Source organism: Dermochelys coriacea, chromosome 14 (genome assembly GCF_009764565.3).
Source record: "Dermochelys coriacea isolate rDerCor1 chromosome 14, rDerCor1.pri.v4, whole genome shotgun sequence".
Classification (NCBI taxonomy): domain Eukaryota; kingdom Metazoa; phylum Chordata; order Testudines; family Dermochelyidae; genus Dermochelys; species Dermochelys coriacea.
In genome coordinates, this window is record NC_050081.1 from 35802042 (window position 1) to 35828721 (window position 26680).

Genomic DNA, 26680 nt, shown 5'->3' on the forward strand with positions numbered 1-26680 from the left:
AATGTTACCTTTCTTAAAAGCAAGCAAACAAACAACAACCTGGAAAGCAACATTTTTGGGCTGGGGGAAGATGGAAGGGAGAGTGAAAACGGAAGAAGTTTTGGCCAACGACGGAAAAATAATCCATCTGGGCTGTTTTTTTGGGGTTTTTTTTGGCACGGATGTGTATTGTTTAGTTTTCCAATGAAAAAACAGCAATTAAAAAAAATAAATCAAGGAAAGCAGAACCTTTCCATTTCATCAAACCCCACAATTGCCACTGGAACAGTTTCAGTGGAAGGAACACTTTTGACCAGCCCCACCACTAAGGGGCTACAGGAGCGGACGCCTTTCCCAGGTACGCTGGTGGTTGAGGTGTCTCCTAAAGCAATTCCTCGAGGATGACAGTTCCTGGGCACTCCCTGCTGGGATGCAGGTGGTGAGCACCCCAAATGCTGTGGCTGTTGAGCCTAGATACATGAGGAACGCATGAAGCTCTGGTTGCTGGCAATATTGGCCAGATGCCTTCTCAGCTCTAGATATTTGGAGCACTGCCCAGGAATGGTCTATGGGAGAGAAGCCCAGCATCTGTAGATCTTTCTGACCCCATGTGCTGTACACAGCCAGATCTAACACTCTGATTCTTTCTCACCCCTCTCAGCGGATGTGATTCTGGATCCTGACACTGCGAACCCGTGGCTCATCGTGGCTGCGGACGGGAAATCTGTGAGATCAGGAGAGAAACCACAAGAGGACTTGCCCGAGAATCCCAAAAGATTTGATCTTGCTCCCTGTGTACTGGGCGCCCAGGGGTTCACCTCAGGGAGACATTACTGGGAGGTGGAGTTTGGGGATCAGAGGGAGTGGGCCGTGGGGGTTGCCCGAGAGTCCGTGAAGAGGAAGGAATGGCTCACTCTTAGCCCCGAGGATGGGATCTGGTCTCAAGGGCGCTGGTGGCTTCGGAGGGAGGCATTCGGCTCCTCTGAGACCCTCCAACCCCATAGTGGGAGGCTTGGGAAGATCGGGGTTTGTCTGGATTATGAAGGGGGGTGGGTGGCATTTTATGAAGATGACCATACGACTATGATGTTGGCCTCCTTTAACGGGGAAAAAATTCTCCCCTTCTTCTACTTGGGTGGGGGGGTCCACCTCACACTGATCCCTTGAGGCATGGGGGAAAACATCCCACTGGAACACCCCCCCCCATGAAATGTACCCCTCTCTCTAGCCATTTCCTGCACTGCCTCCCCGAGCCTCTGCAGCCTTGTCTACATGCAGGCTTTGCACCAGGGTCTGATTTAATTTGAACCTGGAGCAAACACTGGTCTGGATGATCTTAATTTGGCTTAAGACCGGCGTGGCTCAATTTTAAGCGTTACCAGCACAAGTGGTTTTCTTGTGAGTGTCATGATATTTGGTGTTTTTTTTCTTGTGATTCCATCAGGATCTGAGCTCTTATTAAATCAGTCCATTAAAATAATAATAGTGATGGTAATTATTAATTAACCGTTAGTAACACAAACAGAATAAGAAGATACATTCAATACCTAGAAGAAGTTTTCAGCCCTCCGAGTTGCAGAGCAAAGATTGAAAATATGACTCCTAAAGGCTCCAACAAATTAAAGCATTTATTACTGTAATATCTTTGCATCAAGGGGTCATTTTCTAATCTGGGTCTGTATTGGATTTTGCACAACATGGTCCTGATCCATGACTAGGTGCTACAACAATCTTTTTTTAAAATCTCCTGATCTTTGAGGAGCCCTGACTCATCATTTTTGAACACTGGGGATTGGCAAGACTGGCTTTATCTTAAACTTGCTCCTAATTGACTTTAAAAGGATTGTTTGTCGTGATTTAAGAGGGTCCGCGCAGGCATTTGAATGGGTTTAACTACATGCAGCTTAAATCCCAGCTGTCGTTAAACAGGTGCAGTGTTGCATGAAGACAAGCCCTTCAGGAATATCTATGCCCCATTGTGGATCGTCCCAGCCTGGGTCAAGGGTCTTAGGCTAGCGGGGCTTGCGCGAGGGCTCCAAAACATCGTGCGTAGAAGTTGCAGCTCAGGTCTGAAGCCTGGGGAGGGGGAGGGGCTTCAGAGCCCAAGCCGCAACTTCAAAGCCCCGTCCACACAGCACCGTTCAGAGCACTAGCACCAGCCCTGTGAGCTTAAGTCTCTCACTCCCTTGGGCTCCAAAATGCAGTGTAGATCTACCCTTCATTTCTAGCTTTGATGAGCCTGGAAGACTCCCTAGTTCACTCAGAGCTTCGTCTTGTCCTCTTCCTAGCCTCCAAGGCCCAGATTCTCAGTCGGAGATAGGCACCTAAATAGCTTTGAGGAAGTGAAACTCACTCCCTAGTCTCTGTGGTCATGCTCCCGCGGAGACTCTCCTAGCAGCATAGGGTACGTCTACACAGCAATTAAAAAGCCACAGCAGAGTCCAGAGCCCAGATCAGCTGATTCATGCTCACGGGGCTCTGGCTATGGAGCTAAAAATATTGGTATAGACTTCCATGCTCCAGCCTGAGGCAGGGCACTCAAATCCCACAAGGCGGGAGATTCTCAGAGCTCAGACTCCAGCCCGAGCCCAGAAGTCCACATAGCTATGAAACAGCCCTGTAGCCTGCGTCCCACATGGGCCAGCCATGGGTGTCCGGTTGCTGTGTAGACATACGCATGGTCTCTTCTCTCTGCTCTGTGATAGAAAGGGAACGAGACATGAGGCATATGAGAATGATGCTCCAGGTCCACCATGGGTTGGCCCTTCCTCATCTCCATCCCTGTTTTATTCAAGTTAACAAACAAGCCAATGGCTCGGGTGGGGACTACCCCAGCAATAATGGGAATATGAAATAAATGTGAAGTGAGTCAATGGGAAACTCCAGGGAGATGCACAGAATAAAACAAAGTCCAGTGCCAGGCATGCCCCAGGTCTGTTAATAAGGGGATTTCTGTTCAGAATGTGTCCTTCCTGCTTTTCTGTAACTAGCAGAAATATCCCTGATTTTGCAATAAACATTTAGTCCCTTTTTTTACTTCATTGCATCTCAATCCTTTTCCAGCTCTTTGCCTGCCAAACACAGGTTAGAAAAAAAAATAAGTTCAAGAAAATTGTCATTTTAAGTGAGATGGCTTTGGAATATTTGCTGAGAAAAAAACAAGCAAACAGTCATTTCAGTTGACCCGCAACAATTTCTTTTCTTTTTTCTTGTTTGGCCACTGAATCAAAAATTGATTTTTTTGCTCAGCTTTACCCAGCAGCTCAAGGCAAATCCATTCCCTCATTTTTCTTCCTTTCCCCTACTATGAACAATGGGATGGCTCCTCTGCTTTGCCCCCCACCCTCCCATCCCTGCAAGACGCAGCCTAGGAATGGGGACCCCACTACAGCAGCTCCGCCAGGTCTGAGAGTCCACTTCTTTCTCCTGCTCATCTGGCTCAGGTGTTGAAGAGCCCCAGGAGCTGCAAAAGGGATATAGGGTCTGAGGGGCAGATGTGGGGTCAGAACTGATGGAGGGAGCTGGGTGACAGCAGATCTGAGGGCAGAATTCAGGTAGGAGGCTGAGGGGGGCAGACAAGGGGGAAGGACAGATGTGGGGGTTGGGTGACAGTCAGATCTGGGGGGGGCAGGATTGATATGGGTTTTGGGAGGGGAGAATTCATTGCTGGGCAGGGGATATTCAGATCTGGGGACGGATGCCTGCAGCTGAGACCAAAGTCACACATTTGGGAGAGGGGGCAACATTAATTGACACACACTGGAGGGAGTTCAAAAATCAGAGGACAGACCCCCAAAAAAACTGCTCCATTTTTTTTTAATCTCATGGGTTTGGGGCCAATCTCAACATTTTTTGGGGGCGGAAAGGGGAGTTGAGTCATGGTTTTTCAACCTTTGAGGTTGGCAATATTATAATCTAGACAGACGCTCCTCAAGCCCAGGGGTGAGCTGGAGCCGGTTGTTAAATTTAGAAGCCTTTTTAGAACCGGTTGTTCCGCGAGAGAGAACCGGCTCTAAAAGGGCTTCTAAATTTAACTGGGCCAAAGTGGCGCCGACTCCATGGGTGCTCCAGCCCTGGAGCACCCACGGGGAAAATTTGGTGGGTGCAGAGCCCCCACCGGCAGCTCCCTGCCCCACCCCAGCCCCAGCTCACCTCCGCTCCGCCTCCTCCCCTGAACGCGCCGCCCCGCTCTGCTTCTCCGCCCCCCCCCCCACTGGCTTCCCACAAATCAGCTGTTGGCGCGGGAAGCCGCGGGGGGGGGAGGGCTGAGAAGCAGGCAACGGCTTCCCGCACAGGCCCATGGAGGCAGAGCGGAGGTGCGCTTGGGCGGGGGGGGGCACGAGGAGGGCCGCCCGCACCACAGCAGGTAACGGGGGGGGGCGCAGGGGAACCGCTCCCCACCCCAGCTCACCTCCACCACCCTCGGCCAGAGCAGGAAGCCGCCACCTGCTTCTCAGCCCTCCCCAGCTTCCCGCCCAACAGCTGGTTCATAGGAAGCCAACAAGGGGGGGAGCGGAGAAGCAGAGTGGGGCGGCGCATTCAGGGGAGGAGGCGGAGTGGAGGTGAGCTGGGCTGGGTGCGGGGCGGGGAGCTGCAGGTGGGGGCTCTGCACCCACCAATTTTCCCCGTGGGGGCTCCAGCCCCGGAGCACCCAGGGAGTCGGTGCCTAAGGCGTCACTTTTGATGTGATCAGTGGGGGAGCAGCCGCTCCCCCTGATCCGCCCCTTGCTACGCTCCCCCACCCCTAGGAGCCAGAGGGACCTGCCGGATGCTTCCTGGGAGCTGCCCCAGGTAAGCACCGCCGGGACTCCCCACCTTGCCCCGCAGCAGGTGCCTCTGGCTCTTAGGGGTGGGGTGGGCACCCACTACGGTGGCCCATGAGACCCTCCTGCCCGGTTCTGGGGGCAGTCAGGGGATAGGAGAGGGCGGTGGATGGGGCAGGGGTCCTGGGGGGGACATCAGGGAACGCGGGGGGGTTGGATGGGGCAGGAGTCCCGGGGGGCAGGGGTGGGCAACGACCCCCTCATGGGGTGAGGAGGGAACCCATTGTTAAGATTTTGGCAACTCATCACTGGGGTAGCCCCATGAGCAACACCAGCACTATTACTCCCAGGACATAAATATTTGCCTCTGACGTTGCTTTGTGGGCCACACTAGGGCAGGGGTTCTCAACCGGGGATATGTGTCCCACTGGGGGTACACAGAGATCTTCCAGGGGGTACATCAACTCATCTAAATATTTGCCTAGTTTTACAACAGGCTGCAGAAAAAGCACTAGCAGCGAAGTCAGGACAAACTAAAATTTCAGACAGACAAGTGACTTGTTTATACTGCTCTGTAGACGATACACTGAAAATGTAAGTACAATATTTATATTCCAAGGGATTTATTTTATCGTTATAGGGGAACAATGAGAAAGTCAGCCCTTTTTCAGGACTAGCGTGCTGTGACCCTTCTGTATGGTTATGTCTGATTGTGTAAGCAAGTCGGTTTTGAGTGAGGGGAAACTTGGGGGAACGCAAGACAAATCAGACTCCAGTTGTCTGAAAAGGTTGAGAGCCCCTGCACTGGGGCAAACCAAAACATGCCTGGGGTGTCACTGTGCTAGCATATATCCAGGAGTGTGCAAACTGGAGTGAACTGGCAACCAATCAGTCCCACCACAAGCAAAACGTGTAGGCTGGCCAGAAGTTGCGAAACACACAAACCTTCAGGCTCCCGTTCTCTTGAGCAGGCCCTGTGGCTGCTGCTGCAACAGCTGCCAAAACAACTTGCAACTTCAGGAAGGGAGCTGATTACTGATGAAAGCTCCACCCAGCCCTGGGCTTCAGGAAGCAAGTAAGTGCAGCTCAACTCTGTGTGCATCTGCCCTGCCAGATACAATGGCTGCTGCAAATCCAGCCAAAACGCTGCAGGAGGAAGCTACTTGTTCCATCTGCCTGGATTATTTTAAAGACCCGGTGATGATTATAGACTGCGGGCACAACTTCTGCCGAGCCTGCATCACCCAGTGCTTGGGGCAATGGAAGACCAACCTCTCCTGCCCTTGCTGCAAGGGCAGCTTTCCCCAGAGACACCTTAAGCCCAACAGGCAGCTGGCCAACGTGGCAGTGGTGGCCAAACAGCTCAGCCTGCAGCTGTTCAAAGAGCCCCGAGGCGGGAGGGTGTGTGAGAAACACCTGGAGGCTCTGAAACTCTTCTGCGAGGAGGATCAAACCCCCATCTGCGTGGTATGCGACAGGTCCAAGGAGCACAGGGCTCACACGGTGGTTCCCATAGAAGAGGCTGCCCAGGAGTACAAGGTAGGAATCGTAGGACTGGAAGGGACCTTGAGAGGTCCATCTAGTCCAGTCCCCAGCACTCGTGGCAGGACTAAGTATTATCTAGACCATCCCTGACAGCTATTTGTCCAACCTGCTCTTAAAAATCTCCAATGACAGAGATTCCACAAATTCCCTGGATACTTTATTCCAGTGCTTAACTACCCTGACAGTTCAGAATTTTTTCCTAATGTCCAACCTAAACCTCCCTTGCTGCAATTTAAGCCCATTGCTTCTTCCCCTATCCTCAGAAGTTAAGGAGAACAATTTTTCTCCCTCCTCCTTGTAACAACAACCTTTTATGTACTTAACAACTGGTATCATGTCCCCTCTCTGTCTTCTTTTCTCCTGACTAAATAAACACAATTTTTTCAATCTTCCCCCATAGGTCATGTCTTCTAGATTTTTAATCTTTTTTGTTGCTCTTCTCTGGACTTTCTCCAATTTGTCCACATCTTTCCTGAAATGTGGCGCCCAGAACGGGACTCAATAGTCCAGCTGAGACCTAATCAGCACGGAGTAGAGCGGAAATCACTGGCGAAACACTGCATTATTACAGAGATCTTGCAGAGCAAACTCTATAGCTAAAGGAAATATACAAATTTTTTTTTAAAGTTTGGTTTTACACACACTAAAGGATCTAAACCTCGTTTTTTTCCCATAGGCATGGGATTACTCTGCATGGGGTGGTGAACCGGGGCTGCAGTGCGGGGTGGAGTCTCTGCACTGGAAATATTGTGGGGGCTCTGTCCCTGCTTCAATTCACCCACAAGCTGGGTTGGGGGATAAGAATGGGACCCAGAGGGGCTGGAACAGCCTCTCTGGCACTCTGAATTGGGCCAGGAACCAGGTAGTAACTGATTCCCAGTTTGGAGCCAGCTGTACCCAACCAACCTCAACCTACTGAGCTGCTGTATCTCCTATTTCTCTGTTGTCTCCCCGCCCCCCACACCCATTCACAAGGAGCTTTCTCACCACTAGCCTCATTCTGCATTTAGGTCTCATTGTGCCTGTTTTGTTTCGTTTTCCTGAAAGCCCCATAACAGGGTTATGACGTCACCAGTAATAAGGAAGAGGAAACCTGAACAACTGAGAGGGGGGTTTGTTTTTAGTCACAAGCTTTGGTTTGTTTTTTGTTAGCAACTGCTCAACTTGACCCAGCCTGGTGCAGCGTTTAAGTGTGAAACTGGTGTTCAGGACACCTGGGTTCTTGATCTAGCTCTGCCGGTAGCCTTGGGCAGTAACTCCCCCTTCCCACTTCTGCCTTGGCTATTTAGACCAGTGATAGTTAGACCACAGCTGGCAAGCCACAAGTGGTTCTTTAATGTGTCTTCCTGCAGCACATGATCTTAAAACACTGTGTGGTTAACGATTAAATCAATCAGCATGCTTTTTACTATCTTATTAACCAAGTAAGTGATTAACTTGCACCAGATTATTTATTTATTTGCTGTGAGAATGATATACAAATGAAATCTTTCCCCTATCCTACTGTTTAAATATGAATAATATTGTAGTAAATGAAACAATGAATTCACATGACTGTGGCTCTTTTGGGTCATGTTGATTGCTCATTTGGCTCCTGAACCACTCATGTCTGAGTATCACTGAGTTAGGCCTGGTCTACACTAGTGCTGTAAATCAATCTAAGTTGAACTAGTTAAATTACATAACATAACTTAAGTTGACATACCTTAGGTTAGTTTACAGCCATGTCCACACTACGCAATGTCGACGGGAGATGCGCTCCCGGCAACATAACTTCTGTCGTTCATTGAGGTGGATTATAGACGTCGACGGAGCATAGGCGCAGACTCCGTAGGCTGGAGCACCCATGGGGAAAAATTGGTGGGTGCTTTGCACCCACTGGCAGCCAAGCATCCTGCCCTCCCGCCCCAGTTCATCTCCGCCTCCGCTCTTCCCCTGAGCGTGCAGCATCCCTGCATCTCCTCCCAGCACTTGCCGCCGTGAAACAGCTGTTTCGCAGCGTGACAAGCTGTGGGAGGGAGGGGGGAGGAGCGGGAATGCAGCGTGCTCAGGGGAGGAGGCGGGGAAGAGGCGGGGCTGGGGCGGGGATTTGGGGAAGGAGTCCAATAGGGGCAGGGAGGGGGCAGAGTTGGGGCGGGGACTTTGGGGAAAGGGTTGGAATGGGAGCAGGGCAGGGGTGGAAAGGAGCAGGGCAGAGGTGGAGGCAGGGCTGGGCAGCGGAGGTCGAGCACCCACCGGCGCCTGCAGAAGTCGCCGCCTATGGCTGCTACCACATTCTAACTAATAATATTGTAGGCGTTAGCACCCGCTTTAAAACACAGTAATGAACACACCATATTAATAAGCAACAGGGCTAAAAAATAATCTATTAGTTATTGTTGATGGAAAAGCCTCAAAAATATGTGTGTGTTTAAAAAGAGCTCATGAAACATTTTTATTTTTGTTCATCTCCCAACTTCTTAGGTGCAAATTCAGAGCCACCTGGAGATTTTGAAGAAAGAGAGAGCTGAGATTCTAGCGTTTCAATCGAGTGGGGAAATGAAAAGCAAGGAACTTCTGGTAGGTGCCGTTATTGCTCATCAGCTCCACGACATCACTGATACTTGAAGTAACGTAAGAGTAACATGCTCCCCTCTGAGTGAGATCGGTACTTACTTACTCCGCTGTCTTTTGCAAATTCTGTTCTGGTTCAGAGATTCTTAGTTTGTGATAGGTACTGCATACACATATATGGGTCTGGGCCTCCTGGCATAGGCGCGGACTTGTGGGTGCTCTGGGGCTGGAGCACCCATGGGGGAAAAATGGTGGGTGCTGACCACCCACCAGCAGCCCCCCTATCAGCTCCCCCTCACCCCCCAGTGTTGCCTGCCCACTGGCAGACCCTGCCAATCAGCACCTCCCCCTCCATCCTCGTGCTCCGGCCCGCAGAGATCAGCTGTTTCGAGGGGTGCAGGAGGCTCGGGGGGGGAAGGGGGCCGAGCGAGGATGTAGCATGCTTGGGGGAGGGGGTTGAACTGGGCAAGAAGAGGTGGGGTGGGGGTGGAGCAGGGGCAGGAAGAGGCGGGACGGGAAGAGATGGGATGGGGCAGAGCTGAGGATCAAGCACTTTGGAAAGTCGGCGTCTGTGCTCTAGGTGCTAACACAAATATACATGGAGCCTAAGAAGGAAAATGGAGAGTGCAGAAAAATGCATCATCTGAACAATGAAGTTAATAATGCTTGTTTTCTGCGATGCCTGCTCTCCGAAGTCCCTTCTTCTGAGGCCAACCTCTTCCCCTCCTTGCTATTCAAAGGATCTGGTTTAAGGAGGCTGCTGACCAGAGGAGGTGCTTTCACTACTGGGGAAGCGATCAGAAAATTCTCTGTCAACAGGAAATGTCTGAGCTTGTATTGTTATGGGTTGCCATACACAGTAAAAGCTGTGTTATCCAGCACTTTATCAACCTGAAAGCTCTATTAATCGGCATTTCTGATCTGTCCCAATACAAATCTTCAGTCTAGTAACCAGGTCAAGTATACTGCCCAGGAGGTATGCAATTGCACATTCGGCACTCTGCTTTTATGCCAAAGAAACAGAAGACAAGTTAGCGAGTTGATATCAGGGATTTAGTCAAAAGAGCAGCTTCCAGGGTGTATCATAACAAATTCAGCCCAATCTCCTACATCTTCTCCATCTGCAACGATAATTGATGTTGATAATGCTTTCCCTGAGGCACTGCAAGATCCTGAAGTGCCTTCTGAATCATCACAGAAAGATTAAATTATGTTCAGTATCGTTTTAGTGTTGTGTATTTTTAGTGATCTGGGAGTACGCCATGTGCTACCCAGAATGATATGTAGTGTCATAAGATAACTTGCTGTATAGAAAACTTTCCCTGTATACACCTACGTGCTTCAAGAAACCAACCACTCTGCAGTGCAATACTATGACTGGATTGGTGAGTACCTGTCTACTGTTTTAAACTGTATTCATTTTAGTGTATTCTAATTCTTTGAAAATTGGTATTCCATTGGTAAGTTAATTTTTCATTAATTTTTCATTAACCAGAATTTTTGACTAACCAACACCCCCCATTACCCCAACATGCTGGATAACAAAGCCTTTATTGTAATTATCCTGCAGAGAGCTACAGAAGGGTCTATGAAATGTCCCAACGACTCTCTGTGTGTCCCTGACCTGATCTTTTCCCTGACTGTGTGCATGTTCACTGCAGAAAGAAGTGGAAGCCGAGAGGCAGAAGGTTGTGTCTGAATTTCAGCAGTTGCGCGTGTTTCTGGAGGAACAAGAAAGATACCAGTTGGGCCGGCTGGGCAAGCTGGACAAGGAGATTGTGAAGATGAGGGATGAAAATGCCACCAAATACTCTAAGGCGCTCTCTTGCCTCAACGATCTGGTCTGCGAGATGGAGGGGAAGTGCCAGCAGCCAGCGAGTGAATTCTTGCAGGTGAGACTGTGTTAGATATCCCACACACCCCAGATTCCTGTACAGTCTCTGTGCTGCTGATCTTTGTGGTATTATTTAGCTCTTTGAAAGCTGAGTCACAGACTCACGGAAGTGATGGGTGTCAAAGACCAGCTGCGACAAGGTATTGGGGGGAATCTTTTATTGTACCAACTTCTGTTGGGGGAGAGATAAGCCTTTTGCGCCACACATGGCACTCTACAATGACGCTGCAAAAACCAGCTGTGTCATTCATTCATGCCCTTTACCACATGTTCCCGGATTTTGGCCAGAATATCTCAAGAACTGGGAGCTCTCACTGTTGTTCTTCGGAAGAACATTCCACAGCCTAGCAGACCTCACTGTTAGGAAGCTTTCCCTGACAATTTACCTCAACTTTTCCTTCCTTGGTTTCATTCTGTTGCCAGCTCTGCAAACATAGTGTGGTTCTTTGTCCCGCTCACCCACTGCCTGGATCATGCCATAGTTGGAACTTCAAATTTAGTGTAATCCAGACTAAAATTCTGCGTGTGGGTGTGTTGATCTGCCTCTGGCCTCTTCTAGTGGAAAACACACAGAGAATCATGAGCCTGCAACTGCTTCCAAACTAACATACCAAATGAGCTAATCAAGGGGTAGAAGTCATATGCCACCTTTCAGACTTACTTTGTAGCATGCTGCATATTGAGTTACAGTAGAACCTCACAGTTACGAACACCAGAGTCACAAACTGTCCAGTCAACCCCACACCTCATTTGGAACTGGAAGTACGCATTCAGGCAGCTGCAGAGACAAAAAAAAAAAAAAAGAGAGAGCAGCATTTTTCTTCTCCAGAGTAAAGATTCAAAGCTGTATTAAGTCAATGTTCAGTTGTAAACTTTTGAAAGAACCACCATCAAGTTTTGTTCAGAGTTCTGCACTTTTCAGAGTTCAGAACAACCTCCATTTCCAAGGTGCTTGTAGCCCTGAAGTTCTGCTAAAGAGCAGCACATTTGTAGATTTTTCTATTTGTTTGTTTGATGGACTTTCACACTACAAGGGAAGGAGCTGTTAATAATAATAATAATGCCCCATTCTTATACAGCACTTTTCTCACCAGTAGATCTCAAAGCATTTCACAGGCAGGCTGTAATATATTAAGCCTCACAACACCGGGTGGGAAGCTGGGGCCCAGAGACGCTAACTGATGTGCCCAAGGTCACACAAGAAGTTTGTGTCAAAGCACAGAATTATGCCCCAGTCTCCCAACTTTTAGGCCAGGGCTCTAACCCCTGGACCATCCTGGACAGTATCCCGCTAAATAGTTTCAGCATCCTCTAAAGGCGCGCACGGTCTTCTCCGTTTGTGCAGAACTGCGTGCAGATCTGGTTGCCCCATTTCAAAAAAGATAGATTGGAATTGGAAAAGGTACAGAAAAAGGCAACAAAAATTATTAGGGGTATCGAACAGCTTCCATATGAGGAGAGATGAAAGTATTTCTTCACACAACACACAGCCAACCTGTGGAACTCTTTGCCAGAGGATGTAAGACTATAACAGAGTTCAAAAATGAACTAGATAAGTTCATGGAGGATAGGTCCATCAATGGCTATTAGCCAGGATGGGCAGGGATGCAAAACCATACTCTGAGTTTCCCTAGCCCAGGGGTGGGCAAACTTTTTGGCCTGAGGGCCACATCGGGGTGTGAAACTGTATGGAAGGTCAGGTAGGGAAGGTTGTGGCTCCCCAAACAGCCTGGCCCCTGCCCCCTATCCACCCCTTCCCACTTCCCGCCGCAACTGCCCCCCTCAGAACCTCTGACCCATCCAACCTCCTTGTCCCCTGACCACCCCCTCCCAGCACCCCCCACCTCTAACTGACCCCCGGGACTCTATCCCCATCCAACCCCCCCTACTCCCTGTCCCCCTGCCCCCTGACAGGCCCCCTGGGACTCCCACCCCCTATCCAACCGCCCCCTGCTCCCAGACGCCTGATCGCCCCATCCCAGAACCTCTGCCCCCTGTCCCCTGATTGCCCCCCAGGACCCTCTACACAACCTTCCTTCGCCACCATGTGCGCTGCCATGGCCTCCTTACCATGCCGCTCAGAGCGGCAGGAGCTCGCATCCCTGCTGCCCAGACAGAGCCAGTTGTGCTGCCCACACGGCAGTGTGGCTGTGGGAGAGGGGGGACAGCAGGAGAGGGGAGGGGCCGGGCAGGGGCAAGCCTCCCTGGCCAGGAGCTCAGGGGCCAGGCAGGACAGTCCCACGGGCTGGATGTGGCTTGCGGGTCATAGTCTGCCCACCTCTGCCCTAGCATCTGACTGCCAGAAGCTGGAGTGGACGACGGGATGGATCACTCGATAATTGCCCTGTTCTGTTCATTCCCTCTGAAGCATCTGGCCTTGGCCACTGTCGGAAGACAGGATACTGGGTTAGAGAGACCATTGGTCTGACCCAGTATGGCTGCTCTTATGTTTCAGGTTTCAGAGCAGCAGCCATGCTAGTCTGTATTCGCAAAAAGAAAAGGAGGACTTGTGGCACCTTAGAGATTAACAAATTTATTTGAGCATAAGCTTTCGTGAGCTACAGCTCACTTCATCGGATGCAACTGTAGCTCACAAAAGCTTATGCTAAAATAAATTTGTTAATCTCTAAGGTCCCACAAGTCCTCCTTTTCTTCTTATGTTTCAGAATCCTACCAGAGCTGCAGTATGTGTGTAGCCGTGCTTTCCTTGTTGCATACAGTTAGTACACACAATTATTTGGACCCCACTCTCCCTTTGTAATGACTTCAAATTGCATTTGTTGTATAAAAAGTAATAGGCACTACACTGCTAGATCCAGCCATTTGTGCTTCCATCCCCACAGACAACACAGGTCATTACCCTATTGCTCCCCATTAATTCACCCTAAAGAGTTCCTCCCCTTTCTCTGCGATACTATCCTTTGGTGTGTGCAGACAGCCCCTCTGTGGCCCATGCTTAGCCACGTTGGTGATGTTTAGCTCCATATGGGAATGTTGCCTCCGGTTCTGGAGTCCACATTTTTAAAAGCATGTCAAAAACTTGGAGAAGGTGCAGAGAAGAGCCACACAAATAATGTGAGGACTGGAGACAATGCCTTAAAGGGAGAGACTTGAAGAGCTCAATCTGTGTAGCTCATCAAAAAGAGGATTGAGAGGTAACTTGATTATGATTTACGAATACCTTCCCAGGGAGAAATACTAGGCTCTTCAATCTAGGAGAGAAAGGCATAGCAAGAACCAAGGGCTGGAAGTTAAAGCCAGACAAATTCAAATTTAGAAATAAGATGCCCACTTTTTTTTCATTGAGGGTTATAAACCATTGGAAGAAACTAGGCAGGGAAGAGGTGAACTTCTCCACCTTTTGGTGTATTCAGGTCAAGACTTCTGGAAGATGTTATCAGGCTCAACACAGCTGTACCTGAGTGAAATTCTCTGGCCTGTGTTACATGGGAGGTCAACCTAGGCCAGTGGTTCTCAACCAGGGGTCCGCGTCCCTTTGGGGGTACGCAGACATCTCCCAGGGAGGACATCAACTCATCTAGATATTTGCCTTGTTTTACAACAGGCTACATAAAAAGCACTAGTGAAGTCAGTACAAACTAAAATTTCATACAGGCAATGACTTGTTTATACTGCTCTATAGACTACACACTGAAATGTAAGCACAATATTTATATTCCAATGGATTTATTTTATAATTGTCCAGTAAAATTGAGAAAGTCAACCATTTTTCAGTAATAGTGGCTGTGACACTTCTGTATTTTTATGTCTGATTTTGTAAGTGAGTCATTTTTAAGTGAGGTGAAACTGGGGGTAGGCAAGATAAATCGGACTCCTGAAAGGAGTACAGTGGCTGGGAAAGGTTGAGAGCCACTGGGTTAGATGACAGATTTCAGAGTAGCAGCCATGTTAGTCTGTATCCAGAAAAAGAAAAGGAGGACTTGTGGCACCTTAGAGACTAACAAATTTATTTGGGCATAAGCTTTCGTGAGCTACAGCTCACTTTAGTCTCTAAGGTGCCACAAGTCCTCCTTTTCTTTTTTTGGGTTAGATGAGCTAGTCATCCCCTCTGACCTAAAAACTATGAATCTCTGGAAGCTGTCTTACTCTTTCCTCATAGATCAGTCAATCCAGCCCCTCAGTCAATTTGTTGCCCTTCATACATCTTCCAGTTGGTCTGCATCTCTTCGCTAATGTGGCCCCTGGAACGGGATTCACTATCCCATATGACGTTACACCAGGTTCTATTCCCTCCCTGTCCTGCTGTGTTGTGCTTTGAACATTCACTTCCTGCTGAAATTGCACTGTTTTTTGGGGTTTTTTTGAGTAGCCAGCAAAACTTGTTTTTCTTGCCTGTCTCTTGGATCCCATAACTCCCCGTTTGTTTGGTTTTTTTAATCTCTTCATTTGGTTTCCCACTTCTGACGGCCAGGAGGGGAAGATGGTGGGTCACTCCAGTTACCTTGTTCTGTACACTTCCCCTGAAATTGTGGTACTGACCACTGTAGGAGAGAGGACCATTGGTCTCTCTCCATAGATGGACCATTGGTCTGAGCCAGTATGGCCGTTCTTATCTGATATTGAAATTTCACCACAGTGGTGTCTAAGAGCCAACTGAGATTCGTGCCCCGTTGTGCTGGGAGCTGTACAAACTTGAAATAATAGGCTCTGCCCTGAAAAGCTTCCAATCTAAATAGCCAAGACAGACAAAGGGTGGGGAAAAGAGAGAACATACATGCAGCATGAACAGATTTGCAAATGTTATGTTAGTGCCATGATTTTTTTGTTTCTCCAAAAAGTGACTGGGATTTCGTTAGGAGGGGATTAGCTAAACAGAGATACAAGAAAAGAAGGGACAAAGGTGTAGTCTGCGCTACAAAGTTTTGCTGGCATAGCTACGCTGGTCAGGGGTGTGAAAAAAATCATGCCCCCAGCTGACGTAGCTATGCCTACTAAACCCCCAGCGTTGACGCCACTCTTCCGACTGACCGGCCTAATTTATGTCATTCAGGGAGGTCTTGTAGCTATACCTCGTTCTGTGATCTTACGCAGTGTGTCCACTAGGGGGCTCTGCTGACATAGCTATAACTGTGAAGGCTCTAGTGTAGACAAGGCAGGGTGGGGGCAATAGGACAGGGAAATGTGGGGCAGCACGGGACAGGAAAATGTGGGGTGTGGATTGAGCTCCCTTCTACAAGGAGGAGGGAGAAAAATTGTTCTCTTTAACCTCTGAGGATAGGCCAAGAAGCAATGGGCTTAAATGGCAGCAAGGGTGGTTTAGGTTGGACATTAGGAAAAGCTTCCTAACTATCAGGGTGGTTAAGCACTGGAATAAATTGCCCAGGGAGGTTGCAGAATCTCCATCATTGCAGACTTTTAAGAGCTGGTTGGACAAACACCTATCAGGGATGGTCTAGATAATACTTAGTCCTGCCAGGAGTGCAGGGGACTGGACTAGATGACCTCTCGAAGTCCCTTCCAGTCCTGTGATTCTATGATTCTGTTCTTTCTCTCTCTTTCCAGGTCGTCAGAAGCACCTTGAGCAGGTATGTGGCCCCTTCTTGCTGCCAACTCACACTTTCCAGCCCACACTTCAACTGGTGGAGGTAATCTGATTCTGTCTGTGAATTGTATAGGGCTTTGAGAATTTGTCCTTAAATTGCGTGTGTGTGTGCGTGTGTTTTTAAACCCAGTCCTACTGGGATTCTGTGCATAGCTCATATCAGTGTTGTACACCACTCTGCAGAACCAAAATGACAGGCTAATAATGTTTGACTTACTCAGTTTTGAGGATGGATCTTGATGCTGGATGAGCGCAGCGTTTGTCCAGAGACAGAAATTTTTTTGGATGCTGTCCATAGTTTTTGTTTTTCCCAGCTCAGCAAATAAAAGTATTAGAAGAGGAAACAAATCTTAAAATATTTTTTGTGGGGTTCTGTCTCTCAGGAACCCCTCAACCAAATTACCCCAAATCTGCTCCCCAATATCTATCCCTATCTTTCTACTGACATACCAATTGCAGGTCAAATTGAATATGCATATGGATTTTGGAGCACTGTGAATTATTTCCCCTTTTAAATATGCAAACTTACTTATAAATATGGTGCCCTGTAATATCTTAGGCAGCAGAACATGAAGAGCTAGCTTGTAAACCCTACAGAAGAGAGAACCCTGAAGCTCAAACCCCAGTAGTATTTGTGAATAGTTCTTAAACCGCATAGGAGTCAACAAACTTTCTTCCCCTAAGCACATAAAGTTTCTGCACATTGAACTTTATAGTCTTGAATTCTTTTCAACTGAAAATTAATGGTGCTTGTATTCTTTTGAACTTCTGAAAATCCAGTCTTATTTACCCTCTTAATTTACCATGCAATATTTCTTTAAAAAAAAAACAACCCAAAAATGACCAGGACTTTTCTTACCAACGAACATTCAATTTCAGACAATAACAGACGCCTAAATTAACATGTCCTTGGCGACAGGAATGTTACAAAAAAATAGATGCCAGTAATATTACAATTAAGGAATTCTGTGTATTTAAAATATGAAAGTGATTGGGGAAAGGCAGGCTACATATAAAATACTTTCTTATTCAGACATGCTCTTCAAATAATCTAGAGGCAAAAAAAATTGATTAGACATTTTCCAAAAACAACCTTAACTTTGACCCTTAATTCAGAGTGGTCAGTAAGTATGACTTCGTGTTTTGAGTTATATAAGCACAGTAGAAAGACAACAACAACCCTGAAATATTTTGATCCTTCCAGGAGAAAGGAAGGCCTTTTCTAAACTGGGAAGTTAATGTGGGTTCAGGTTGGGTAAATTTAAAGCAGATTAGATATTCTCAATAACCTCCCTCTGTGAATGCTCTTATTCCAGAATAAGAATGTCTCATTCTGAATTAGCTGAGCATCCACGCAGGAAGCTAATCCAGAATAGTTATTCTGGAATAATTCCCCTTGTTGACAAGCCCTAAGGGCTGCAATTATGCTTGACCATTTGTAAGCATACGAGCAAGGACCAAGTACTGACTGGGCCCCTCAAATTTTGTTCCATCTCAGTCATAGGCGCCAACTTCTCCTGGTGCCGGAGGATGCTCAACCCGCCCTGGCCCTGCCACGACTCCACCCCTGCCCCGCCCCCATTCGAATCCCTTCCCCAAAGTCTCCACCCCCTCCCTGCCCCTATTGGACTCCTTCCCCAAATCCCCGGCCCCACCTCTTCCCTGCCTCCTCCCCTGAGCATGCTGCATTCCCGCTCCTCCCACAGCTTGTTATGCTGCAAAACAGCTGTTTCATGGTGGCAAGCGCTGGGAGGAGAAGCGAGGACATGATGTGCTCGGGAGGAGGTGGAGGTGAGCTGGGGTGGCAGGGCAGGGTGGGGAGCTTGGCTGCTGCACCCACCAATTTTTCCCCAGAGCACCCACAGAGTCAGCGCCTATGATCTCAATTACCATTCAGATGAAGGTGATGTAGGTTGTTTTCTCTCTAGATGCAAGACTGGGAAGGGGAAGTTTCAGAATCCAACAGCTGAGTCTCCTGACTGGAGAAGAAGACTCAAAGAACTCTCTCAAGAAACCATATTGCTACAGAATGCTGTGAAGGAATTCAAAGGTAACAGACCCTCATCCTGAGACTGATCGCTGGGGTTGAGAGCTTATCACTGATCTTGTCTGAAGCTCACAGGTGACTCATGGCCCACACTCCAGCCTTGCAGGGCTGGCCCCTGTAATCCAGGAGAAGCACGGGCAGCTGTCCCTTATTTTTGAGGATGACCCTGGATCAGTTTGCAGCTGTGGAGGGATGCACTTCTCATGCTGCCTCTGAATGCACTGAAGCACCAAAATCCCCCTCTCGCTTGGCCACCGACAGCTGAGCCAGGGGCTAAACAGCTGGTAGGACCTCCAGCTGCAGGAAAATGGAAACACAACAGACTGATGGCAGGTTTACACTTAAAAAGCTGCACTGCTGTAGCACTTTAGTGTAGATGCCATTATGCTGATCAGCATAGTTAGCTACCGCCTCTTGGGGAGGTGGATTATGTTGGCAGGAGAAGCTCTCACGTCATAGGCACTGAGTCCATGGGTGCTCCAGGGCTGGAGCACCCACAGAAAAAAATAGTGGATGCTCAGCACCTACTGGCAGCCCCACGGATCAGCTCCTCCCCCTCCCCCCCAGTGCCTCCCGCCCACCACGATCAATTGTTAAGAGGCGTGCAGGAGGCACTGGGGGGGAGGAGAACCGAGGGCATGCTTGGAGGCGGAGCAGGGGCAGAAAGAGGCAGGGCAGGGGTGGTGACTTGGGAGAAGAAGTGGCTGGGGGGCGGGGCCTGGGGTGGAGCATGGGTCGAGCACCCCCCGGGATCACAGAAAGACAGCCCCTTTCTCCCATCAACACAGCACTGTCTACACCTGGAATTAGGTCAGTATAACTGTGTCACTCAGGGATGTGGATTTTTCATACTCCTGAGCGATGTAGTTAAACCAATGTACATTTGTAGTGTAGACCTGGTCTGAGAGGAAGTGTGGCCTAGTGGACTAAGCACAAGCCTAACTAGGTGAAATTTTTCATCTGAAACTTTTCTTTTCTTTTTCATTATAAAATGCAGATTTGGGTTGACCGAAACATTTCATGAATTTGTTCCACTGGTTGGGTAATTATTTTAAAAGGGAGGAAACAAAACTAAAAATAAATGCGAAGAAACAAACAAACCTAAAGAAGATAAATTCTGAAAAAGTCACTGTTTCCTTTTCACCATTTTGAAAGTAAACATTTTTGATTTTTCAGGCCAGTATTACTTTTCGCTTGGATTGTCCTTCAATTTTTTTTAAAACTAAAACGAAACAAAAGTTTGACCCATTTTTTCCCCTCCTGGTTTGCAAAGGTCTCATCCTAACTGCCAATAGTTAGACACTAGGATCAAACCTGCAACAGAATATTTTATATCCCTCCTGTATGCGATAGCTGTTGATGAGCTTATTATCCAGCAGCTTGGCCTAGTGGCTAGATCACTGGACTGCAGTGCAGGAGACCGAGTGGTTTCTACCACTGACTTACTGGGTGACCTTAGGCAAATCACTTTTCCTTTTTGTAAAATGGGAATAAAGTTATTTGTAAAGAGCTTTTGAGACCTAGTGATCAAAAGCAGTAAGAGCAAGATATTAAATCTTGGCATCATTCAATTGTTTTTGTAATTTTGACAGATTAATGTTTCATTTTAAGCATTCTTGTAGATTTTTATTGATTTAAATTTTCACAGTTATATGGTATTATGGGTGGGGAGTCGACAAAAATTATATAATGACAGTAGATATTGAGATTCAAAAAGTTTAAAGCTTTTGTAATGGTTAAAACACGGCCTGTTGACATCACATGTCAAAGTACACAAAGAAAATACCCTTTAATCAAACTCTAAGGAGGTCTGGAGCAGCATTTTTCTCACATTGCCTTGCTGTAAATTTTGATTTTTACTGATGGAAATATTTTTTCCATTGGTTTGTGTGTGTGCAGTGAAATCAATGTTTACCACCATTTGCTGATAAAAATCTAATCCTTCCAAGCTAGATGCTAATAATAACTAATAGATATTAATAATAATTAACCGTACATTTATATAATTATATTATTAATACATGTCCAGTTCTTTCAAGAAGTATACTAAATTTCTGGCTTCCGTGACCTTCTGTCAGTCGTTTCCACGGTCCGGTTACATATTGTGATGGCTCCTTTCTCTTGTTCTTTCTTGCATGTCCCTATATAAATGCATAAGGAAATGGGGGTGGGAGGAATGGGGTGCACATGGAACCCCTGCCGTGTGGGAAAGAATGGGGGACCCTGGTACTGGGGAGCGAGTATGAGAGTGCACACAGAACCCCTAGTGGAAGGAGGGATTGAGGGATGCTGGTATGGAGGAGAAGGGGGAACATAGCTCCTGACATGGTGGGGTGAGATGGAAATGAGGTTAGGGGGAAATGCAAGGCACACAGAGCTGCTGGCATAGAGGGAAGAATGGGGGCCTCTGGTATGGGAAATGGGGGGCACACAGAACTCCTGGCAGCGGCGGAGATTGAGGGACTCAGGTACGTGGTGGAGAGGGGTATGGGGGGGACACACAGGGCCCCAGACATGACATAGGTGGGGATGGTAGCAGGGAAATAGAGGGGGATAGAAAGGTAGCATATAGGGAGTTCATTGGGGGAGGGGGATGGAGGGTTGAAAGGAGCCGCTGGAGTGTGCTAGAGAAACTTTGATGTGGTGATCCTCTAGTATCGGTGCAATCCCTAATGCAGAAGCACTTTGATCAGTTTAACACGTTCTGAACCCAGCCTAAATCACCAAGTTACACTATGCCTATATAAGAGAGGGTTAAGGGCTGAGATGGTTTCTATACACACACATCCACAGGCACAGATAGTTAAACCCGTAACAAATGCTAGGAATCTTTCCATCCTCTATGGCAGCAGGAGATCTCACCTTTCCCTCTCCCCTGTTTTTTTTTTCTTTTCTCTTCTTCTTCTAGAGTCTCTGCCATCTGAAACTCTGTTGGAATCAGGTAAACTTCAGGCGCCAGTTGACAGACTGAATGTTTGTAGGTGTTTATCTTCCTGAATCGAGGAGAAAAGTTAATTTACGTGCCCCTGGCTTCTGGAGTAAGGGAAGGCGCCTCTGAAATACAATAACATGAAAGCCAGTGGTCAATATACAGCAGGAGGCATGGACCAAGCTGCAGGTGTCAGAGCATCGCCTTAAGGAGGGCTGTAGGATAACACTGCGTGCTGGTGGGTCTCATCTAACCTAGTGCGGTTCACACAGCCAGGAAAACATGCTTGGGGGGTTCGCTCAACAAGCCTTCCATGGGAGGGACAGAGCGAAAGTGCTGCACTGGGTGTAGAGAGGATCTGTGGCCTAGTTGAACTCGTTTCCCGTGGCCCACTGTGCAAGAACATGCGAGAGGGTCCTGAATCCTTTCACGCTGTGTCTGACCCATCTGTGCCAAGGGAATGCATCTCCCCTGCAATTTGCTGATGTCTCCAAGTTGCTCCCCATTCAGAGCTGGGTGAATCGTGGAGGAAGTAGATTTCTGGATGGTTCACTCTCCAACTGGGGTAGGTTCTGCCACTGACACGATCAAACTGTCCCCCAGGGCTAAGCTTTGACCCTAACACTCTGACTTTCTCTCTTTCTCGCTGCAGCAAATGTGTATTTTGATCCAGACACGGCACATCCCCGATTCGTCGTATCCAAGAGACAGAAAAGTGTGAGGTGGGGAGACACGCGGCAGGATCTGCCCTACAGTCCTAAGAGATTTGATCCTTCTCGCTGTGTGCTGGGCTGTGAGGGATTCACCTCGGGGAAACATTGCTGGATGGTGGACGTGGGGGAAGGGGGAAACTGGGCTGTGGGGGTGGCCAGAGAGTCTGTGAGGAGGAAGGGAGAAATCAGCTTGGACCCTGAGGGGGGCATCTGGGCTATAGGGCTCTGCAGAGGTCAGTACCGGGTTCTAACCTCCCCTGTGACTCTTCTGACCCTGAACAGAAGCCCTACGAGGATTGTGGTTTATCTGCAGTATGAAAAGGGGTTGGTGATATTTATAGATTTTGATAAAGAGGCCACGATATTTTCATTCCTATCAGCTTCTTTTACAGGGGAGAAAATCTTCCCTTTTTTCCGGGTTGGGGATATGCAAACGCACCTCAAGCTACTCCTCTGAATCACAGGGTAACACATGGCCTCGAGGCTCTGTACTGAGAGCATCCTTGACAGAAGGAGATGATTGGGTTACATGGGCCAAACTCATTGACCTTGTCCACACTACAGGGATGTTTGCGGACTAGCTAACCCCCACCCCCCCCCCCACCATCATCTGTGCTGGCATAATCCCATAATATAGATTCAGCCGACGCCAACAGAAGGGGCTTTGCCGTCGGTGTAAGAACTCCCCCTCCCCAAGTGAAGATAACTACGTTGATGGAAGCCTACTTCCATTGCCATAGCTGGGTCCATGCTGGGGGCTAGGTTGTCATAGCTACAGCATCCGGGTGTGTGTTGTTTTTCCCCCACAACCCTGACTGATGCAGTGTGTCATCCTAACTTTTTAAGTGTGGCCCAGGCCATTGTCTCAGAGATTGTCTGGCGTGTTTCCGCTCCAACCTCTGCAGGTTCCCTAGGATTGGCCGTCTGCCAGCTCAGAGTATGAGAGAGGGGGAACCTGGGGTGGGAGAGAGGGAAGGAAATGGGGTGTGGAGAGAGAAGCCCAGGAAAGAGGAAGTGGAGATGGGGGAGGGAAATGGTAAGCAGGGAAGGGAAACCCAGAGAAGACAAGGTGTGGACTGGAGGTGGGAAGCTAGGGAAGGGGGGGCGGGATTTGAGAACAAAGAGAAGAGATGAAAGGGGCAGGGGTGTGGTTACACCGTGTGAATTACACTCACTTTATGATGAGTGGAAAGGTGAGGATCACATCCCTGTGCACTTGGTGGGATCCTTCCCCTGAGCAGAGTCCCTGAGGGTACTTCTACACTACAGTGGCACAGCTACAGTAGGGTTGCCAACTTGGCAATATTTAAAAACCGGTCGCTCCAGCAGGAGTGCTGGAACTTCCCCTCCCCGCTTCTTCCCCCCAAGACTCCACCCCTGCTTCGCCTCTTCCCCTGAGGCCCCGCCCCATCCATTCCTCTTCCCCACTTCCCCCTGTCACTCACTGCTTTTCCCCTGTCTGTCTGTCTGTCTGTCTCTCTCTCTCACGCATACGCGCACACAACTCGCCACCTGGGTCAGGGACTCGCCTGCAGAGCCGGGGCTGGGAGCGGCAGTCCCCCAATGCAGGTAGGAGTTGCCCCAGTTGAGTAGGGGCTGGTACGGGTGATGACTTAGCACCTCCCCGCTTCCCCCGCCCGCAATAACTGGACTTTGAGAGTCCAGTCAGTAGATCTGATTGGACACTGTCAGGTCCCCTGTTCAACCGGCACCTGGCCACCCTAAGCTACAGCGCTGCAATTTTGCCGCTGGAGCCCCGTAGTGTAAATGTTTCCAACATCAATGTAAGGGGGTTTTGCATTAACAGAGTTAATCCACCTCTCCAAGAGCTGGCAGCTAGGGCAACGGAAGAATTCTTCCATCGACCTAGCCGCGTCTATGCTGGGGTGAGGTTGACTTAACTACGGCACTCAGGAGACAACATTTTTCACAGCCCTGAGAGACGTAGTGAGGCCAATCCAAGTTTTAAGTGTAGACCAGGCCTAACTTTACATATATATCTGGTAAATGCAAGAGCCTTAACGTCAGGTTCGGGCCCAGGCCCTGGTTGGCTCCTTCCAGGGAGGACAAGAAGGATGTTATAAAAACAGCTCCCTGCCTTGAATTCTTGTGCAGCATCCTTCTGGAATCTCAGATTCCCAGTGAGGAGACCAGAAACCGCTCATCCACACAAGCAACGATAGCTGAGCATGCTCTGAGCTGGGAGAATGTGAGAGCACCCAGTGGAAGGAATCTGTTTTTATGAAAGGTTTCTGCTAGTCACATTGAGCCAGAGTACTATTATTATTTTTTAAAGGAATGGAGGTCCAGATTTTCAGGGTGCTCAGCGCTCACAGTTGGGGCCAGATCTTCTGAAGTGCCCAGCATTCAGATGCACCCCGTGTGCTGAGCTTGCCTGAAAATCTGCCTGTTTATTTAGGTGCCTCAATGGAAGTTTAGAGAATCTGACCCCCCAGTTTAGGGTTACCACCCGTCCGGGTTTTACCCAGACAGTCAGGTTTTTGGCTTCTGTGTCTGGGTGCCATTTAGGAAAGTCGACTCATAAAGGGGACCTGGCACCAGAACCAAAAGCCAGGTTACCATGGGGCGAGGATTGTCTCCTACCTGCAGACAGGTTCCTTGAGATGACCCAGCAAGAGAGAGGGACAAGTGACAGGGGCGGGGCTTTGGGGGAAAGAGGCGGAGAAGGGGTGGAGCCTTTGGGAGAAGAAGTGGGGCCTCAGGGGTCCAGTTACCAGCAATTAGATAGGTGGCAACCCTACCCCGATTGTGGGTGCTGAGCCCCCAAACTTCCATCCATAGCTTCTTGACTCTTACCCTGGAGGACTCTATCAGAATCCCTCCTACGAGCAAAAACTCCAATGTGGCGTGAGAGCGCCAGGGGCAGAATCCTGCTCCCAATTACAAAGCATCATTGTAATAAAGTTACGCACCTTCCCCCTAATCAGGCTGCTCACAAGGGGGCTTCCCCCACTTTCTAAGGGAATTTAGTCTTTTGCAGTAAGAAATAGAAGTAGTTATAATGGCAGAAATTAAAGAAAGGAAACCCTGCTTTGAGCCTGGTATGTATTGCTTCCCGTATGGAGCAAGGAAAAATTTGGGAACATGAAGGAAATGAGAAACGTCTGTAGGGAAAATTTCATAGATATGCACAGAACAAAAAACATGGCAAATATCTCTTGCATCCCAAGCCTTTCCCATTAAGAGAATTGGGTTTAAAGTATTGTCATATTGGTTCTGTCTATAATTCCTATTTCTTGCTTTTTTTTGGTATCTGGTAGTAAATTTACTCTTTGCAAACAACTTTGTTTCCTAATCTTCACATTATTGTTTCTGAATAATTTGCAAGTACCACACATGTAACATAGGGATCCATTTTTCTATATGGGGTTCATAACTTAAAATGTGGTGATTATTTAAGATTAATTCACTGGTTTAAATATAAGGCCCATGTTTTCACCTGTCCAGCCACAAAATTTGTATGGCTTTAACTATACCAGAATAGTAAAAGGACAGGGAGCACCATCAGGCAAGTGTGGATGGAGTTATACCAGTATAAATTGCTTATACAGTAAAACCTCAGAGTTACGAATAGCTTGGGGATGGAGGTTGTTGGTAACTCTGAAACGTTTGTAACTCTGAACAAAATGTTATGGTTCTTCCAAAAGTTTACAACTGAACATTGACTGAATACAGCTTTGAAACTTTACTATGCAGAAGAAAAATGCTGCTTTTAGCCATCTTAAACAAGCACAGAAAGAGTTTCCTTACTTTGTCAAATCTTTTTTTAAACTTTCCCTTTCTTTTTTTTAGTAGTTTACATTTAATATAGCACTGTCCTTTTTCTTTTTTGGTATTTTTTGGTCTCTGCTGCTGCCTGATTGCGTACTTCTGGTTCCAAATGAGGTGTGTGGTTGATCGGTCAGTTTGTAACTCTGGTGTTCATAACTCTGAGGTTTAACTGCACGAATATATCATAGTCCAGCATGGAAGGGGCAATAAGCTATCCCCGCACAACGGTACAATAAGCTGCTTTCACACTAGGGGGTGTACTGGAATAACACTATCAGTAAAAAACAAAATTTAATAAATAAAATCACCCTCCTAACTGACAGTAATACTGATACAAATGCATCCGATGAAGTGAGCTGTAGCTCACGAAAGCTTATGCTCTAATAAATTTGTTAGTCTCTAAGGTGCCACAAGTACTCCTTTTCTTTTTACTGATACAAAATGTGTGTGTAGCGCGGAACTGTGAAGCAGGCTTAGCAGACCAGTGAAAAAGGTTAGACAATATTAGGCAATACAATCTAACTCTAAGGCTAGTTAAGCAGTGGGACAGATTACCTAGAGGGGTTGTGGAACCCCATCACTGGCAGTGTTTAAAAACAGGTTGGACAAACACCTGTCAGGGATGGTCTAGGTCTATTTGGTCTTGCCTCAACGCAAGGGGCTGGACTTGGTGACTTCTCGAGGCCCCTTCTACCCTACATTCCTCTGATTTTATGAAATACTGGTGCAGACATTAGATACAAATTAAAGCTGGTTGAACTATTCATTCATTTGGGAACCAACCCTCCTTCATGGTCTTCTGATGCCCCGAGGCATAGTAACAGGGGGACATGGTGGTGCGCTGGCCAGAGGCGATACAGAGCAGCAGCGAAGGGTTTCAGAAACAGGGACCCAGTGCAGTA

General features: G+C 48.0%; 3 protein-coding genes across 8 annotated transcripts in view; all 3 read left to right on the top strand.

Moving 5' to 3' along the window:
- The window catches only part of LOC119842642 (zinc finger protein 239-like), a 1225455-nt gene that overhangs the window by 1105667 nt on the left and 93108 nt on the right, over window positions 1-26680 (top strand). The gene's annotated exons all lie outside the window — the stretch shown is intronic.
- Window positions 1-26680, top strand: part of LOC119843367 (zinc finger protein 664-like) — a 1158238-nt gene that overhangs the window by 956801 nt on the left and 174757 nt on the right. The window lies entirely within an intron of this gene.
- On the top strand, window positions 5319-25289 carry LOC119843310 (zinc finger protein RFP-like). Of its 3 annotated transcripts, none has more exons than XM_038372516.2 (7): window positions 5319-6281; window positions 8751-8846; window positions 10502-10732; window positions 16258-16340; window positions 18226-18347; window positions 21253-21285; window positions 21926-25289. In XM_038372516.2, exons 1-7 carry the CDS (start codon window positions 5781-5783, stop codon window positions 22441-22443), a joined length of 1584 nt encoding a protein of 527 aa, XP_038228444.2. In that variant the 5' UTR covers window positions 5319-5780; the 3' UTR covers window positions 22444-25289. The 3 variants fall into 3 exon arrangements, with proteins under 3 accessions (XP_038228444.2, XP_043352747.1, XP_038228445.2); XM_043496812.1 differs by having other exon boundaries at window positions 21929-25289; XM_038372517.2 differs by having other exon boundaries at window positions 5320-6281; window positions 16258-16280.

What these genes read in the sequence shown, in the direction of transcription:
- LOC119843310 (XM_038372516.2), top strand. Translation starts at nt 5,781, where the DNA reads ATGAAAGCTCCACCCAGCCCTGGGCTTCAGGAAGCAAGTAAGTGCAGC. An exon ending in AGGCTGCCCAGGAGTACAAG is followed by an intron (nt 6,282 to 8,750) that starts GTAGGAATCGTA and finishes CCAACTTCTTAG; the next exon opens with GTGCAAATTCAGAGCCACCT. An exon ending in CAGCGAGTGAATTCTTGCAG is followed by an intron (nt 10,733 to 16,257) that starts GTGAGACTGTGT and finishes CTCTCTTTCCAG; the next exon opens with GTCGTCAGAAGCACCTTGAG.